The 14,695-nt window shown below is 45.1% G+C and overlaps 1 protein-coding gene and 1 long non-coding RNA gene across 4 annotated transcripts; both read left to right on the plus strand.

The window, feature by feature from the left end:
- The first annotated feature begins 214 nt into the window (after nt 1-214).
- LOC139068921 (uncharacterized) lies at nt 215-3,741 on the plus strand. 2 transcript variants are annotated; one of them, XR_011520170.1, is made up of 3 exons: nt 215-559; nt 2,223-2,329; nt 2,905-3,741. It is a non-coding gene; the product is annotated as an uncharacterized lncRNA (long non-coding RNA). The 2 variants fall into 2 exon arrangements; XR_011520169.1 differs by lacking the exon at nt 215-559 and having other exon boundaries at nt 566-2,329; nt 2,905-3,027; nt 3,098-3,740.
- A 1-nt stretch (nt 3,742) lies between these two features.
- On the plus strand, nt 3,743-5,240 carry LOC129153772 (spectrin alpha chain, non-erythrocytic 1-like). Of its 2 annotated transcripts, XM_054733722.2 has the most exons (5): nt 3,743-3,831; nt 3,942-4,046; nt 4,119-4,151; nt 4,232-4,267; nt 4,476-5,240. In XM_054733722.2, the coding sequence occupies exons 1-5, from the start codon at nt 3,766-3,768 to the stop codon at nt 4,551-4,553; spliced, it is 318 nt and encodes a 105-aa protein (XP_054589697.1). In that variant the 5' UTR covers nt 3,743-3,765; the 3' UTR covers nt 4,554-5,240. The 2 variants fall into 2 exon arrangements, with proteins under 2 accessions (XP_054589697.1, XP_070405862.1); XM_070549761.1 differs by having other exon boundaries at nt 4,119-4,267; nt 4,476-4,572.
- Nucleotides 5,241-14,695: the final 9,455 nt, after the last annotated feature.

Here is a 14,695-nt window from a genome sequence, read left to right on the forward strand (position 1 = left end):
GAAAAGCCAAACTCTTCCTCAGACATTGTTTATCACCAAGCCCCCACAATGCCGCTCAGAAAATGGTCCCAACCCGGAAGTAAGAAAAATTGCAGTTCCACCCTCATCCGCTGGGGGCTGGTGCCAGAAGCGAGCAAATCCTCATTGACTCCCATGTTAAAAATGCCGATTTCACAGCAGAAATAAACATGTTTACAGCCTGGTGCCAAAACATGTTTTTTGTCTAAATGATCTAGTTTATACTCATGACAACTCTGAGGGGGGTGAATTTTTTTCTCACTCTTCTGTTTAAGTGTATTGAAAGCCTAAAATTCTGTATAATTAATGAGCATCCGACACACGTGACCGCCGCCTCAGACCCACGTGACCACAGAGCTAGCTCCGTGGAAAGGCCTCAGTACAGCCTCGGTCTGGCTTGGAAACTGCTCCGGCATTTTGAGTCTCTGTGTTTGTGTATTCTTCTTTGGATATTATTGGTGCAATTGTTGGACAAAATGACTTGCAGTGGTATTAATTGCACTAATAGAGCGTCCAAGGAGTCTCCACTTCATTTTTTTCGGTAAGTTAAAATCTATATTCGTATTTTATGTCACTGCCACCTTTAAACTAGCTGAGTTTACCGAAGTAGCTAGCTAACTATCAGTTTAACATGTAGCATGTACTGTTTAACCATGAAATTTAAATGTAAAATACGGTAAAATAATTAATAGGGCATATTTAGATGGGTAATAGGGTAAAACCCAGTGCATTTAAGATAAAAATGGGTTGAAATATGACGGAGCGCTAAGAGGGAGACTTCTGTGTCCATTCTTCCATCCGGTAATCCCCAGCGGTCAGGCCGGGCAGCCTGACCGATCCGGCGCCTACTTGCTGCGCCTAGCTGCTGCGCGGTCTGACCGCTCGTGGAGTTTTTCATGTCTGACTTTAACCGCATCTACCGTATTACGGCGTGAGCGCAACAGCGACAACTTAATATCGATGTGTAAGCAGCCTGAGTGGTAGGGTGTTTTCATCTGAACCCTTAAAACCTCGAGCAGGCTATGCTGCACTATTGACGTGTTAGCGCGCGGCGCAACTTAGCAACGTGACATGTCTCTGAGAAAGCGTAAAACACGGACGCTTCTTCTGAAGCGGAAAATAACACTTCTTCTTAAGCAGAGCAGGATGTCGCCTCGGCTCGTTCACGGCCGAGCCGGACTGAGCTCGATAACATTGACCAAGCACAGCCACTGGGCCGTTGTAGCTGCCACCAGGCCTGCTGAAGGAACTCCAGTGGGTTTCATCAGACTCGTAAAGTTTCTTGTTTTTGCTGGGGATTTCTGTATTTTACCGCTCCCTCCTGCAGTCTTCCCCTATTAAAATTTAAAATGTGTAACTTTATGTATTGTGATGAATGACTAATATTCATGTAAAACTAAAACGTTAGGCATTTAGGGGGAAAAAACAAAATAATAAACATTATACAGATGTCAAATAAATCAAACTGTAATTAAACTATATATTTTCAAAGTCATATAGACAGCATGATGGTTTGTGTGATCCGCGCGGTTTCACTTACACCCCTTTAATGATCAGGCTGTTTTTTATTATTTTTATCAGCTGATAGCAGTTAAAATTATGGTAAAAAATACTTTTATCTGTTTTTGATAACTTAATGCCCAGGAAGAGCATCTTCCTGGGCATTAAATATAACCCAAATGTTTTATTATGAGCAGATCTGATGAAGGTTTAGACAAGCAGTCTGCAAAGTAAAACTTGTTTAGAGTCCAAACTCTTACTAAAGCTTTTGAAAAGAAAAAATGGTTGAATTTTGAGAAGTATCCACAACAGGGGAGCGAGACCTCTGAAAAATGTATATTTTCTCTGAATTCATAGAATAATGTGAAGATTCTGGGAAAAGTTGGGATTCTGAGATTAAAACGTAAATCTTTCTAATCATAATTCTGGCAGTTTTTGTGTCCTTCTGCTGTGGAAAGTCGTGCAACATGAAGATACTGAGAAGATGCTTACAACCTGTATTTTTATTCCATCCATAAATAAAATCATGAGCTATTTTTTTAATCCAAATTTGATCCAAAGGGCCATCGTTGGTTCCAGACCCGTTCTAGAACATTCCTCTAATCTTAAAGTCATCATCAGTTTCTTCCTTTTAACAAATATTTATTTGTTCAAATATTTAATATTTATAACTGGAATATTTGTTCCTCCCTCTCCCACTGCAGTTAGTCCTGTCCTGCAACCCTGTTTTTGCAGCTTAGTGAAGCCAACCACCACTAACCGGGGGGTGGTTTTGGACCCAGAGATGCGGATGGACTCCCACATTAGCCAGGTGGTTAGATCCTGCTTTTCCCGGCTTCGCCAGCTACCAAAGATGAAGTCCATCCTGAAAGACGTGTCATATTTTCTCCCCAAGCTCGACCTGACCGTCATGTATCGGTCCAAAATAGTGTGATGATATTGTGTTTTTTGTACATAACAGACTTTTTAACAGACAAATTTGTCGCATTCTCCTACACCTCTTCACGGGCTCGCCACAGTAAATATTCTATTTGGCGAGAGATAAACTTTATTGTATTTATCCTAGTGAATCTATAATTAAACGGGTAAACTAGTAGTAGCACATCCAACATCAAAGAAAGTAAAATGTTATTATCAGGAGAGGGAGAATGTTTAAGTGGTTAGCAGCAGTGTGCTAGACGATGGCCCCCTCCATGAGGCCACCACAGCTCAGCAAAACATCATTGTAGCTTCTTCTGGGGAGAAAAACACTTAGAGAAAAAATAAAGTTAACAGCTGAAATAGCAGGAAATAATACAGTTAAAGAGCAGATTGTAGAAGAAAGAAACCCCTGGGTTAAACTGGTCTGTCTACTGCATAATGCTGAACTCTAACATGTGTCCTCAGGGAAGGACCTGATTGGTGTCCAGAACCTGCTGAAGAAGCACCAGGCTCTGCAGGCTGAGATCACAGGTCATGAACCTCGCATCAAGGCTGTCACCCAGAAAGGAGAGACCATGGTGGAGGAAGGTAGAGCAGGTCTGGTCCTGACATGTTTCTGAGGTGTCTGCAGGTTCTGGCTCACTTTTTTTGGGTCCAGGTCACTTCGCTGGTGAGGAAGTGAAGACTAAACTGTGGGAGCTTCATGGACGTTGGGACACGCTGAAGGCCAAGGCGTCCCAGAGGAGGCAGGACCTGGAGGACTCTCTGCAGGCCCAGCAGTACTTTGCGGATGCTAATGAGGCCGAGTCCTGGATGAGGGAGAAGGAGCCCATCGTTGGAAGTCCAGACTAAGGGAAAGACGAGGACTTGGCCGAGGTATGGAAGTCCCTTCCTGAGAAACTCCAATCGCTTTTCTTTGCTCTCTTTCCAGTCCTTCATAATTAGTGTTTCTGTATTTGTCATTTCCTTTGGTTGTCTACCAGACGTCGTTGCTCGTTTGAGCGTCTCATGGGTTAGGGGTAGAAGTGCTGGCCTCGCACAGGAAGTGATGACAAACGTGTTCCCGTCGCTCTTATTTCAAACGGTTTACAAGCTGTGATGTGTGTTCCCGCTGCAGAGCAGCCATGACACGTGGCAGCCGGCAGAAGGCTCACGCTTTTCCACTAAACACCCGCAGAGCTGCGTCTGCGGTGAACTGAGCAGGGTTTGTTTTACAGTGGCGGATCCGATTGGACCATCGCTGCGAGAAAGCTCCACTTGTGTCAGACGAGCTGAAGGTTCTGATGTTCTGCTCCACAGGCTCTCCTGGAGAAGCACGAGGCCCTGATGTCGGACCTGTCAGCTTATGGCAGCAGCATCCAGGCCCTGAAGGAGCAGGCCCAGTCCTGCAGGGTGAGTTCAGAACCCTCGGCCCGTCAGAACATTCTTATCCACCATGTTCTAACACCAGACCTGTTAACCCGACAGCAACAAGGTAATCAGCAGGTGCTTTTGTCCTGCAGGACCTGAAGGACAAAGAGTACCGCCTGAGGGACATCAACAAGGTGGCATCTGAACTGGAGTCAGAAGGTCTGATGGCTGAGGAGGCTCCTATGGTTCAGGCTCAGGTGAGCGTCACCTGTCTGCAGCAGCTGGTCCCTCTCACTTCCTGGTTTAACTCTGCTCGTCTCTGTTTGTAGCAACAAGAACATCTGGGTTCTGCTCCTGGAAAGGTGCGTGTTGTCCTCCGCCTCCACCAGAACCAGACGTGGTGTTTATGTTACCACTCATTTGTTTGTTTGTTTGTTTACAGGATGAAGCCGACTCTAACACGGCGTCACCCTGGAAGGTGAGTTCATTCAGCTGATCAGAGGTCACCTCTGATGGCCGCAGTCACGGCCGACCGTGCTGACATCACACAGGAATTCAGGTGACCCGGCAGGCACCAGGTGCTGGTGAAAGTGGGGACATGTCAGCTGGTTGCCATGGCTACAGTTATTTTTATGCATCTGTATGACTGCTGACTGGTGTGTGTTTCCTGTGACCTTTGACCTCAGACCGTACGGTTGGGCGTTCAGACGACGGCTAACTTTAATTCCATCAAGGTAAGAGGAAGCTCTTCCCTTCCTGTCTGAGCGATCCGTCTCCAGGTTTCCTCGTCCGGCGTCCAGCCCGCTGGCGTCCACCTTCATCTCACCTTCATCTCATCTCACTTCATTTATAGTGCAATACTTTCACATTATTTTCCCACACTTCTGTATACCTGTATTTTGTTGTTTTTCAATAAAGAATGACAAATTATTTAAGTTTGGTTTTTGTTGCACACAAATATATATCTGTAAAAAATATCTACAAAGCTAATGTTTACATAACAAGTATGATTGGGTTTTGCAATACGGCACTCAAGTTTATTTTAGTAAGATTTTCAAACCAAGTAAAGTTAGTAAAGAACACATTTCTATTGTCTGCTAAGAAACTGTTGGGATTTAAAATGGGCCTGTTGTACAAATAACTTGTAAATGATTATTCCTCACTTTTGTCTTAACCAAAGAAATTCCAGTAATTGAGCAAAAACATTTATTTTTAACACTACATTTTATAAAACAGGGCGCAAAGTGTCGGCACATGTATGTATGTATGTCGATGGTCCGCCCCAACCAAACCAAGAGACACAGACGTCAGGGAGGCCAAGGTTGTGTCTGCAGCTCTCTGGGCACCACGCCTCACTCAGCTGTCTCCAATGATCCAAATGGCTATGGAGGAAAAATAACAGGTTTGGCCTAGCTGTTTAAAGTACAAAACCATACATGAAGTGGTCAAGACAAGTACTTGGTACTTACACTTGCTTTGTGTAGCTGACGTTGACATACAGGCTGCCATGGTGACCTTTTAATAGATCTAAGAAAAAAATGTAATAAAAGAATGAAACTTAAAAACTCCCAAACCTCATGTCATATTTACTAATCAGCTATGGCTGATTTATTGTTTGGATCACAGTGAGTTACACTAATTCTAATATATTTTTATTTCTATTATACAAACATACTTTTTAATTATTATTTTCACATGACTGTTATCAGGCTCTCTTGTTCTGGTTCTGATGATAACTCTGTGTCTTCCAGTAAGTTATCTTGTGCTTACTTCATCTGTATAATGTCTCTTTACTTTTGGTAAATTGTACTGAGTCCAGAATAAAGGCTAGTTGGCTGTACAAGATACAAACAAGTATTACGTTTTGGAAATATATGAAACACCGCCAGCATCTGTTAAGAGCCTGTGGCGGGGTGCTGAGGGCCGGCTCCAGCCCAGGAATGAGCTCTACACGCCGGCCGGGAGGGTTTGAAACACCGCCATCCTCTCCTCTGCTGGCTGTTCATTCTGTTATGGTTACCGGTGCTTGTGTTGCAATGTGAAACGTTTGGTCTCAGATTTTGTAAGAAAGATAATAAAATGTCCCCCCAAAGTACGACTTAAATATATTTTCTCTTCTTCATGATACATTTAATGGCTGGTGTGACTCAGGAGTGATAGCGCCGAAAAAAACTGTACTGAAAACTTGCTCAAAGCAAAATGTTTTCATTACGGAAATAAATTATAAACTTACCGATTTAAAACTTTTTTAATACAGGTACTTCTCACGAACAGGCGCAGAAAACCTCCACCTAAACTCCGTGTGAGGTTCAGGTCGATGGGTGTTCCAGTTAGCTCCGGTTGGGTTGAAGCTAGGTGGCTACATCCGTTAGCTCGGCTCCCACCTCCGCTTTAGCTTTGGGTTAGCCAGGGTTAGCTTCAGGTTAGCTCGTAGCTAGTTCGCCTGGGTGTCGTCACTCGAGCCCAGCCTTACAGCCACACCCTCAGCGCCTCCTCTCTTCCCTTTTATGGAATTGTCTGGGCTGGACGGAACCTGTGACACGGTCAAAATGGCGGTGGTGGACACCTCCCATTATGGACAGATAACGTGTTATTGAAGCCTATGGAATCGAATTGTCCAGTATATGTACAGTCTATGTTTATCACAGTTTAAGTGTAATGTATGAGAACGCAAAGCGTGTAATGTGGGAGAGGTGCCACAAGATGGCGGTAGAGCGCTAGACAACAGTGCGGGAGGGGTAGTGTGCGTCACTCCGTGACTTCGCACAGTGACGCCACCCAAAATGGTGGACGGGCCGGGTAGAGGTCGCTTCTCACAATAAAAGTCAAAAATACGCTCAAAACTGTACTTAAAAACTGACCATTGCTGGACGTTACCCTGCTGTAGTCGATTTATGATGTGATGAACGAGTTTAAGGGTCAGAGAAGATCAGGGAAGGTCAAAGTCTAACAAAATGCAATTCCAGTCACAGGACAAAAACACCCAGCTCCTCCACCATCAACACACGCTTTTTCTTCTTCTGTCACCGCAGCCTTCTCCACTTCCCATTTCTGTCTGCCCCTTCAAGTATGCCGGTCTAAAACTGGCCCTGGGGAAAATATTTAGGGTTGGCAGTAGTGTGTCAGCCATTGGTCCCTTCCAGGAGGCCACCACAGCTCAGCAGAACACCAGTGTCGTATGTGTGAATGACTGATGCCATATCATGTACAGGCCATTCACCTTTACTGAAGATGAAAGACGCAGGGAAAAATAGCAGGAAATAATGCAATTAGAGAGAAGTGGTAGAAGACAACAGAGTGTGGAAAGTGGTCAGTGTGTCCTCCAGCAGTCTAAGCCTATAGCAGCATAACTACAGAGATAACTCTGGATAACCTAGCCTTTTAGATGGAGGCAGGGCAAGGGAGAGCCGTCTTTGCCGACTGTATTCTCCACTGTACCCCCCCCCCCCACCACCACCACCACCACCACCACCACCACCACCACCAATTCAGGCTTTAGACAGCACCACAGCACCTAGACTGCACTGATCAAGGTAATAAACGACATTCGTCTCAACACGTATTCAGGTAAAGCATCTGTCCTGATGATGCTTGACCTCAGCGCAGCTTTTGACACTGCCACCACAACATCCTTCTGGACAGACTCACAAACTGGGTGGCACTATCAGGCACAGTGCTTGGCTGGTTCCAATGCTATCTCAAAGACAGGGGCTATGTTGTCTCTATTGGGGATTACCAATCAAAGTGCTTCAGTATGACATGTGGGGTCCCCCAAGGCTCAATTCTAGGACCACTAATCTTTAATCTATATATGCTCCCCCTGGGTCAGATCATACTTAATAACAGCATTGCCTATCATAGCTATGCTGATGACACCCAGATCTACCTAGCCCTATCACCTAGTGACTATTGACCACTGGACTCACTCTGTCAGTGCCTAACGCAAGTAAACGACTGGATGTAGTCAAACTTAGTTCAGCTAAACTCTGAAGAGATTTGACCATTAAACCTGAGTTGATGCAGGACCTGCAGACATTTACTGCTCAGGTTTCACCGTGGTCATTATGAGTGTGTTTTCAGGCATCTTGACCACAGGATTCTGGGAAAGCACGTCAAAAGCTATTTCAACTGATCCCGTGTAAACAAACAGCAGAATGACGGTGGCGGTGGTCCTGTCGTCGGCACCTGAACAACGTGGAGTGGAACTGACCACGTTTCTTCTACGCATGGTCATCTGGATGTCTTCAGTTGCCGGTTTTTACTTCGTCCCACTGTGACACCAGACTGAGCAGAGCTGAGTCCTCGAAGCGGCATGGCGGCACTCTGACATTTCACTCACTGACAGTGAACTTTGTGTAAAGCTATTGTGTTGAAAGAAAATGAGGAGCTGTGATCCAGGGATCATTTGAAATTAAACTATGAAAGCTGGGTAATAAAGAAAGGCTTATTAATTAGAGCTTTAATTAATTTCTACTTGCATGGAAATATCAGACTGGAATTAAAAGGGTTGTGATCACGTCACGTGTGGCAGTCTTTAAAGTGCATACATCACTGATTACACCTGTGTTTTATGAAATATGATAATGTTGAGCCATTTCAGGCTCTGTTAATTCTGTCTGAGTCTTTTTTTCCCATTCAGGCTATTGTTCTTCCTGTGATTAAAACTGAATGAACCCAATAGCTGCAACACAACACCTCAAAGTCCTGCAGCATCAGGATGAAAGAGGCCTAGTAAAAACTGGTGCATCTCCTAATCGGATCAAAAAGAACTGCAGATTTCTGATGTGCTTGCTTTTGTCCTGATGAATGAGTTTTCATAATTGCAACCCGAGGCACACGCAGCTTCAAACGCAGGGATTTGTGTGGCGTGATTACTCTTTCTTTGCTGCTTTGCATTTTAAAAACTTTACTGCAGTTGCAGACAGCCTCGATCAGGAAGGTGATTTTATATCAACAAACGGTGTCAGGTGCAAATGGCTTTGAGCGGCCCCACAACAATACCGGTTGCATTTTCACCACTTGAGATTTCCTCTGGGACTGCCATTCCATATTACAGATCTATAAAAAGAAGTAAATTGCCCGCTTGCGAAACCAAACCACCATTTGACGGGGCCTCTGGGTTGTTTCTCATGGTTGCTATTAAAGCTCGAGGTGGTGTTTTCCTCCAGGGCCTGAACAGGCAGACTTCAGACTGCCCCCACCCAGCATCTGCCTGGTGAGGACAGCTCCCTCGCTGCGTACTCACACCGCCTGAGAGCTGGATGGGAACAAGGTACGTCTGTGTACAGAAGCATATCCAACTTCTTTACACACCTCAGCAGTCTGTAGGACTCTGTTTAAGACATGTAATATGAGCCTGGAGGGAGGAAACACTGGCAGAAGAGTTAAGTGCTGCCTGCTGATGAGGACACTGGATGAATGTTGAACAGATTCCTCTGGAAAGGAAAACATGCTGGGTTTGGGTTCTGCACATGTGTCTTCCAACCAACAGGGTTTTATCTAGAATATGACCTTTTAAAAAAATTAGAAATAGAAAGATAAAGTCCTAAAGCTGACCTGAGAGCACCTTGTTAGATTGTTAAACTAAGAGCATACGATATGTGTTCAAGCTGTTTTGCTAGCTCTGGAGACGTGTTAGCTAAGAGAATGTGTACCTGTTTAAGTTCAATAAGTACAGACTTTGTCAAGAGGTTCAGCATTTATTTGGCTGATACACACACACACACACACACACACACACACACACACACACACACACACACACACACACACACACACACACGTAGTTGTGAAGTATTTGTATTAGTGGAGAGTTTCAAGTTCATTCAAATTTGAAGATGGGTTCATTTCCATGGTGTAGATTTTTATTCTAGTTCAACAGCAATAATAATAAGAAACAATCTTTTATGTAGCGTCTCTCAAGATAAAAATCACAAGGTGCTTCAGAAGAACCAAAAAAAATATATCAAAAAGATTTAAAAATATCATAAAGATGGGAAAGTGAAAATTGTGACTAAAAAATGTTACGGAAAGGGAAAAGGTAAACGAATAGGAAGAGGTAATCAGTGGATCCCGGGGAAGGCGGGATTGGTAGAAAGAGCAGAATGAAGAGAAGGCAGTGATGAAGAATCAACAGAAGGTCATACAAAAGCCAGCTTGAACAAGTGAGTCTTCAGCTGCTTTTTAAAGGAGACCACTGAGTCCACTGATCTCAGGCTCAGGGGGAGAGAGGTCCAGAGTCTGGGGGCCACAGCAGCAGATGATCTGTCACCTTTGACCTTTAGCCTGGTGCTGCACAACCAGTAGGCTTTGATCACTGGACCTCAGGGACCTGCTGGGGGTGTAGGGACTAAGAAGATCACCAATGTAAGATGGTGCTTGTCCATGTAAGGCCCTGTAGACCAGAACCAGGATCTTGAAATGAACCCTGAAGTTGACTGGCAGCCAGTGAAGCTGGAGGAGAAGCGGGGTGATGTGGGTGTGTTTGGAGGACTTGGTCAGAAGCCGAGCACAGGCGTTCTGAACCACCTGTAGACGGTTCAGGGAGGTTCTGCTCAGACACGTGAAAAGAGAGTTACAGTAGTCTAAGCGTGAGGAGATGAAGGTGTGGAGAACTGTCTCAAGTTCAGAGCGGGACAGAATGGGACTCAGCTTAGCAACGTTCCTGAGATGGAAGAAGGAAGAGCCAACAAGAGAACTGACATGAGAATCCAGGGTGAGAGCTGGGTCAAAGGTCACGCCAAGATTCCTGACCAGTGGCGGAGCTTGATATGTGCAACATGTGCGGCCGAACAGGGTGGCAGTCTGCAGGGGGCAGCATTTAATTTCCTTTTTTCTTCTTCTTTTTTTTTTTTTTTCTAAAAAAAATTTTTTTTAGCATCAACCAATACATAAACAAAACATAGAAATCGCATGTTCTTAATAATAATAGTGATGATAATAATAATATTTCTGTAATAAAAGCACAACAAAATGTAACCCATATTAACTACTCCCTGTCACATGACCCACGTCAGCTGATGTGAGTCCCTCTCCTGATTGGCTCCTTCCAAGTCGCGGCAACCATGAAAGCTGCTCCTGCTGTGGCTGTAAGCTTGTTGCTTGTAGAACGGCGTTGGAAAACAAAGCGTTTTTTTCCCCTCAATTCATTTATACTCTCATTTTACCTCAGCGGTAAGTGTTCTTAACATCTAACAATAACACCCTTTTACTTGTCAGTGACCAGTCGATTGTTTTCGCTATAAAAAATGACATTGTTCGGTGGAGTTCCCACCGCGAGCAGAACTCCAGTTCAAAAACGCTGTTTTTGAAACACTTTTATTTACTTAAGCACTTTAATGGGCTTAACTTGAAACCAAGAGCAATCAAATGATTATTGTTATGTGTTGCCTTGAATTCGGCTATGCTGTCTGTCAGACAGTTGTTTTCCTTTATTGTTGTTTTTATATTTGTTTGTAGCAAACGCTACTGGAATGTATAGATTGAGCTACGTAGCCAAGATGATTAATAATTGACCTGTTGTACATTCGTGATATGTTTACCGGTAAACTGAATAGAACTTGATGTGCTAATGAAGGTTTTTCTGGCCTACAGGTCAGGTTTTTTTCCCCATGTTGAACTGATCTTCTTCATATTGAAGTGGCGAGCTGGTAGGACCATTCTTTCTTTTTGGAATCGGGAAATGAGCTATTATTTACCCCATGAAAAACGGAGCCAGAATTTGGTTTGTGTTAAGCTATGAAGTCGATTATTATCAAAAGCACATCAGATGCAATCTGTCTGGGGCCTGGAGGTGGGACACGTTGGCGAGCCCCTGGTGGCCGGGCTTTCACCCATGGAGGAAGAGGAAACGTGGGTACCCCTTCCCATGGGCTCACCACTCGTGGGAGGGGCCAAAACGGTCAGGTGCAGTGTGTGATGGGTGGTTGTCAAGGGTGGGAACCTTGGCGATCTGATCTTCGGCTACAGAAGCTGGCTCTCAATGTCCCCTCTGGTGGGGAAGGAGCCTGAGCTGGTGTGTGAGGTTGAGAGGTTCCGACTGGATGTAGTCGGACTAGGGATCAGTGTTGCCAACTGTTTTTGACTGAAAGTAGCTGAAGTTCCCCCCAAAAGTCACTAGATGTCGCCAGATGACGTCACGTGCTTATTTACATATTGATGACGTCATCACGCCACATTAACGTTCGTTTTCCCTATGGCATCTAATATATATATATATATATATATATATATATATATATATATATAATAGGACTAAAAGGGAGGAAAATAAATAAAGTTATTAATTAGTATGATTAAAATGGCCCAAATTGCTTTGATATGTACAATAAATTCCAAAACTACCAATAAAGTGGCATTAAAACAGATATGGTGTGGTGATCCAAACAGTTCTGTTGTAGGATATAACTCAGACCTCCTGCTCTCCTCATTCTCACAGACATTTTCCTAAAAAGCTGTTTTTTTACACCTCATAGTTTCTCAACTTCTCTGTTGTGTATTCTCTCCATCGTGATAATAACGGCGCTCCGAGCAAAAGGGAGCGGGTGTCTCATAGTATAACCATCCCTGTGTCACTGAAGGAAATTCAGATGAGCCACAGAGGTGCGTGTGTAAACGGGACGGTAGTTGAAACTCCCGATGACTTTATTTGCCAAATGCAGGAAAAACCAAAGTGTCTGACGGCTGCAGAACCAGAGATGGCAGGTTGACGCCCGCGCCGTCTCTAGTAGAAGCGTGAGCCTGCAGCAATATGAAAGCAGCAGACGTAAATCGGCGGTCTCCAGCTCTGCAGCTTCAGCGAATCAGACCGGCCGAAAATGGTTTATGATTGGTCAGTCCTCGTGCACATGCGCAGATTATCGTTCTCTTTCCTTACTCCCGGAAGAACGGTTCAGAGTGCAAACGGTTTCTTTGTTGCTAATCTGTAGGGAATATCTACATGAAAGTTCTACAGAAAGTAGCAACGGGTCCTGAGAAATGTCGCTAAGTTTGTCGCTAGGCGCTTTTTGGAAAAAAAGTCGTTGAGGGGGGTCAAAAAGTCGTTAGGAACAGTGACAAAGTCGCCGAGTTGGCAACACTGCTAGGGATGAGCGAGTACACCACTATCTGTATCTGTACTCAGAGTGGGTGTGGCCTAACCTGGAAGTGGGTATAGTTTAACCGGAAGTGGGTGTGGTTTACATCAATACATTATTTAAGTCTGAAATTGATATGGATTGATCAGAAGTTGCTATGTGTATTGTTTATTTGAAAACTAGTTACAGAGCAGCCTCAGAATTGAGATTAAATATTTTTGATCACAATAGTAAAGGAACTATTACAGAATAAGTTTTTCAATAAAATCAGAACATTAATATTTAAGTGCATGAATGAATACGTACATACAGAGACAGAGCGAGAGAGAGGGAGAGAGCGTGAGAGAGCGAGAGCGCGCGAGCGAGAGAGAGAGAGAGAAAACCGGAGCGAAGCGGAGCGAAGCGGAGCGAGTGACCGACGCAGCACGAGCCGTTTTCAGCTCTGTCTTGTCCAATGCACCACGTACGTTACGAAAATAAGTAATTTTAAATATTAAACGGAAAAAGAGGCGAGCTGAAGAAAACATAGGGAAAACTGAAGAAACGTGAGTAACAGTTAATTAAGCACAGAGATCCGTTACTGCCTGTGTGTGTGCGTGTGGATGGGCCGGACGTGGACTGAGCACCTGGCTGCAGAGTTTTGTGTGTAGGGAGGGGCGGGCGCTCTATGTGACTGGCCAATCACAGAGCGTGAAGACGGTCAGTTACTCAATGAGAATTTCCTTCAGCACGATTACAGATATTTACGAGTTTTACTCGTTTCATGCTCGTATTGATCAAAAATGCTTTATATGTACTGGATACTCGTCTGAATCGAGTATCCGGCTCATCCCTAAGTCGGACTCACATCAACGCATGGCTCTGGCTCCAGAACCAGTTTTCTTGAGAGGGGTTGGACTTTCTACCACTCTGGAGTTGCTCCCACTGAGAGGTGCCCAGCAGGGGTGGGCATACTAGTTGCCCCCATCTTGGCGCCAATACGTTGGGGTTTACCCCGGTGAATGAGAGGGTAGCCTCCCTCCGCCTACGTGTGGGGGAACGGGTTCTGACTGTGGTCTGTGCTTATGCACTAAACTACAGTTCAGACTACCCACCCCTTTTTGGAGACCTTGGACGGGGTGCTGGAAAGCGCTCCTTCCGGTGACTCCCTCGTTCTGCTGGGGGACTTTAACGCTCACGTGGGCAACGACAGTGAGAGCTGGAGAGGTGTGGTGGGGAGGAATGGCCCCCCGATCTGAATTTGAGTGTTGTTTTGTAATTGGACTTATGTGCCAGCCATGGATTGTCCATAATGAACACCATGTTCAGACATAAAGGTGCCCATATGTGCTCTTGGCACCAGGATACCTTAGGCCACAGCTCGATGATCAACTTTGTTGTTGTTTCATCTGACCTGCGGCCGCATGTCTTGGACACTCGGGTGAAGAGGGGGCGAAGTTGTCAACTGACCACGACCTGGTGGTGAGTTGGCTCAGATGGTGGGGGAGGATGCCGGTCAGACCAGGCAGGCCCAAACGTATTGCGAGGGTCTGCTGGGAACGTCTGGCAGAGTCTTCTGTCAGAAGGAGCTTCAATTCCCACCTCCGAGAGAACTTCCAAAATGTTCTGGGGGAGGCGGGGGACATTGAGTCTGAATGGACCCTGTTCCATGCCTCCATTGTTGAGGCGGCCAACCGAAGCTGTGGTCGCACTGCCTGTCATGGTGGCAACCGCCGAACCCGCTGGTGGACACCGGTGGTTAGGGATGCTGTCAAGCTGAAGAAAGAGTCCTATCAGGTCTTTTTGGCCTGTGGGATTCCAGAGGCAGCTGACGGGTACTGGCAGTCCAAGTG

This window comes from Nothobranchius furzeri, chromosome 3 (assembly GCF_043380555.1).
Source record: "Nothobranchius furzeri strain GRZ-AD chromosome 3, NfurGRZ-RIMD1, whole genome shotgun sequence".
Lineage (NCBI taxonomy): Eukaryota > Metazoa > Chordata > Actinopteri > Cyprinodontiformes > Nothobranchiidae > Nothobranchius > Nothobranchius furzeri.